At 33.2% G+C, this 2,343-nt stretch overlaps 1 protein-coding gene across 2 annotated transcripts; it reads right to left on the reverse strand.

The window, feature by feature from the left end:
- Window positions 1-815: 815 nt before the first annotated feature.
- LOC105315786 (serine--tRNA ligase, chloroplastic/mitochondrial-like) lies at window positions 816-2,323 on the reverse strand. 2 transcript variants are annotated; one of them, XM_020007209.1, is made up of 8 exons: window positions 2,204-2,323; window positions 2,032-2,156; window positions 1,733-1,780; window positions 1,579-1,678; window positions 1,481-1,526; window positions 1,227-1,264; window positions 1,071-1,123; window positions 816-1,023 (listed from the first exon to the last, which is right to left on the reverse strand). In XM_020007209.1, the coding sequence occupies exons 1-8, from the start codon at window positions 2,220-2,222 to the stop codon at window positions 907-909; spliced, it is 546 nt and encodes a 181-aa protein (XP_019862768.1). In that variant the 5' UTR covers window positions 2,223-2,323; the 3' UTR covers window positions 816-906. The 2 variants fall into 2 exon arrangements, with proteins under 2 accessions (XP_019862768.1, XP_019862769.1); XM_020007210.1 differs by having other exon boundaries at window positions 818-1,023; window positions 2,032-2,137; window positions 2,204-2,318.
- Between the last annotated feature and the right edge of the window lie 20 nt (window positions 2,324-2,343).

Consider the following 2,343-nt stretch of genomic DNA (forward strand, 5'->3'; position numbering starts at 1 on the left):
TCTAAATATCATTCCCACATGTACATTATATGAGTTGCATTAAAATTTGAGTTGATTTTGATCAATATTGGATTTGCTCAAAAATCGGGCCAAAGTCCCTGTACAAAAAAGTACAGGTTCTCAGGCCAAATTTTGCCAAAATTTAAAAGGAGAGAATTTCGATTTCTATAATTTTTTATGATGCATATACATGTAATTAACTTGCATAGAAAGTTTGAATTGATTCCGATCAAATTTGAATTTTTTATGAATTTTTAAAGTTACTCAAAAATCGGGTCAAAGTCCCTGTACTATAGCACATGGTCTTGGGCCAAATTTCGGCAAAATTGAAAAGGAGAAAATTCTACATTTTTATAATTTTTTCTGATGCATATACAAGTACTTAAGTTGCGTAGAAAGTTTGAACTGATTCTAAATAAATTTGAATTTTTTACCAATTTTAAAAGTTACTCAAAAATTGAGTCAAAGTCCCTGTATTATAGCACATGGTCTCGGGCCAAATTTCGCCAAAATTGAAAAGTAGAAAAATTTACATTTTTATAATTTTTCCTGATACATATACATGCACTTAAGTTGCGTAGAAAGTTTGAATTGATTCCGATCAAATTTGAATTTTTTATGAATTTTTAAAGTTACTCAAAAATCGGGTCAAAGTCCCTGTACTATAGCACATGGTCTCAGGCCAAATTTCGCCAAAATTGAAAAGGAGAAAATTCTCCATTTTTATAATTTTTTCTGATGCATATACATGTACTTAAGTTGCGTAGAAAGTTTGAACTGATTCCAATCAAATTTGGATTTTTTTACAATTTTTTTAAGTTACTCAAAATCAGGACAAAGTCACTATATTTCTGACGTCAAAGTCCCTGTACAGGGATTTCTGACACTCCATGAAGTACAAGTACACTACCTGCAATGAAGGCCCAGTTCTGTATTGATCTCCTTCTGGAGTGTCACCATTTCATCAAGGAGTTCCTCACTCTCAGTTCCGTCTTCATTCGCTGTTAAACCAAAGAGCTCGACCTAAAAGACAAGAAATAAAAGAGAAACAAAAACCAGCAATCAATTACCTTTGAAAATTGGTGGACTCTATAAAGTCTTCCTTCACCTCTACCTCTACCACCTTCACATAATGCAAGAGACAATTAACAACAAATTAGTGATAATAATATAATAATTATTATTATAGCATAATGATATACATGTAATAATAGATATTAGCTTACCAGTTTCAACTCTAAAGCATCTACCAAAAGCAACAAGCCTAAAATGATAATAATAATACAACACTATTACATTAAATAATGTACCGTATAACGGGAAATTTTAGAGGGAATTAAATTTGGCAAAAATAAAACCCGCCATTTTGAGCCATTATACTGGCACATGGCTATAAATTCGCCAATCATCAGAATTTAGCAATTTCGCCAAATTTTAGCCCCTCCAAAATTTCTAGCTATACGGTAATACTATGACTTACTTTATTGGTAGATCACTGTATAATACATTTTTGTTAAGATACATTCCTAAACCAAATAAAAGATGCTTACTATTAACAGGGTTTTGATCAGCTCTAACCTGCTAGTGGGATTTCAGCAGTCCCACTCAAACACTTATCCTCATTAGCAAGTAAATAATACTGGTTTTCACCACTACGAGCTTGATAGCCACACCTATCCTATGAGCAAGTAAAGCTATGACAATTCTTTCGTTATTTCATTGCCAAACTCACAGCCACGTGTGTTCTAATGACATCTGGTGTAGCTATAGGATAATACCCCTATACAGTGTAGTAGGATTAGATAACGTATAGTGGAAAATTTTGGAGGGAGTTAAATTTGGCAAATTGCTAAAATTTGGTGGCTGGTAAATTTTAATTTGGCAAATTTGTGGCTACGTGCCATTGAGCATGCACAAAATGGCTCAAAATGGTGGATTTCTATTTTGGCAAATGGCTATCAAAACACTCAAATTTGACAAATTTAACTCCCTCTAGAATTTCCACTATACGGTATTTATGGAAAAGCTCACATTCTTGATGGCTTTACTCATGGCATATTGTATCAGTGCTAGCTCTAGTACAGCAGCTTCCCCTTTGAGATAATAGAAACCTTCTCCGGAGCACTGGGCAGCAGAACTATGAATATTGAATTGAGCTTTTAATATTAAAATATCAATTTTAATTTAAAGTTATTTTACTTACGGGATATCAAATAGATCATGTCTCTTCCCGAGCTCTTTGTAGTCAAGTGGCGTAAAGTCACGACCTACAAAAATAGAGTGACTAATAAAAATAGCCTTAAATAGGTGATGTGGTTATCAGGGAATTAAGTAATGCTGGAG

This window comes from Amphimedon queenslandica, unplaced genomic scaffold (genome assembly GCF_000090795.2).
Source record: "Amphimedon queenslandica unplaced genomic scaffold, v1.1 AMPQUscaffold_8067_Cont19986, whole genome shotgun sequence".
In the NCBI taxonomy this organism is placed as follows: domain Eukaryota; kingdom Metazoa; phylum Porifera; class Demospongiae; order Haplosclerida; family Niphatidae; genus Amphimedon; species Amphimedon queenslandica.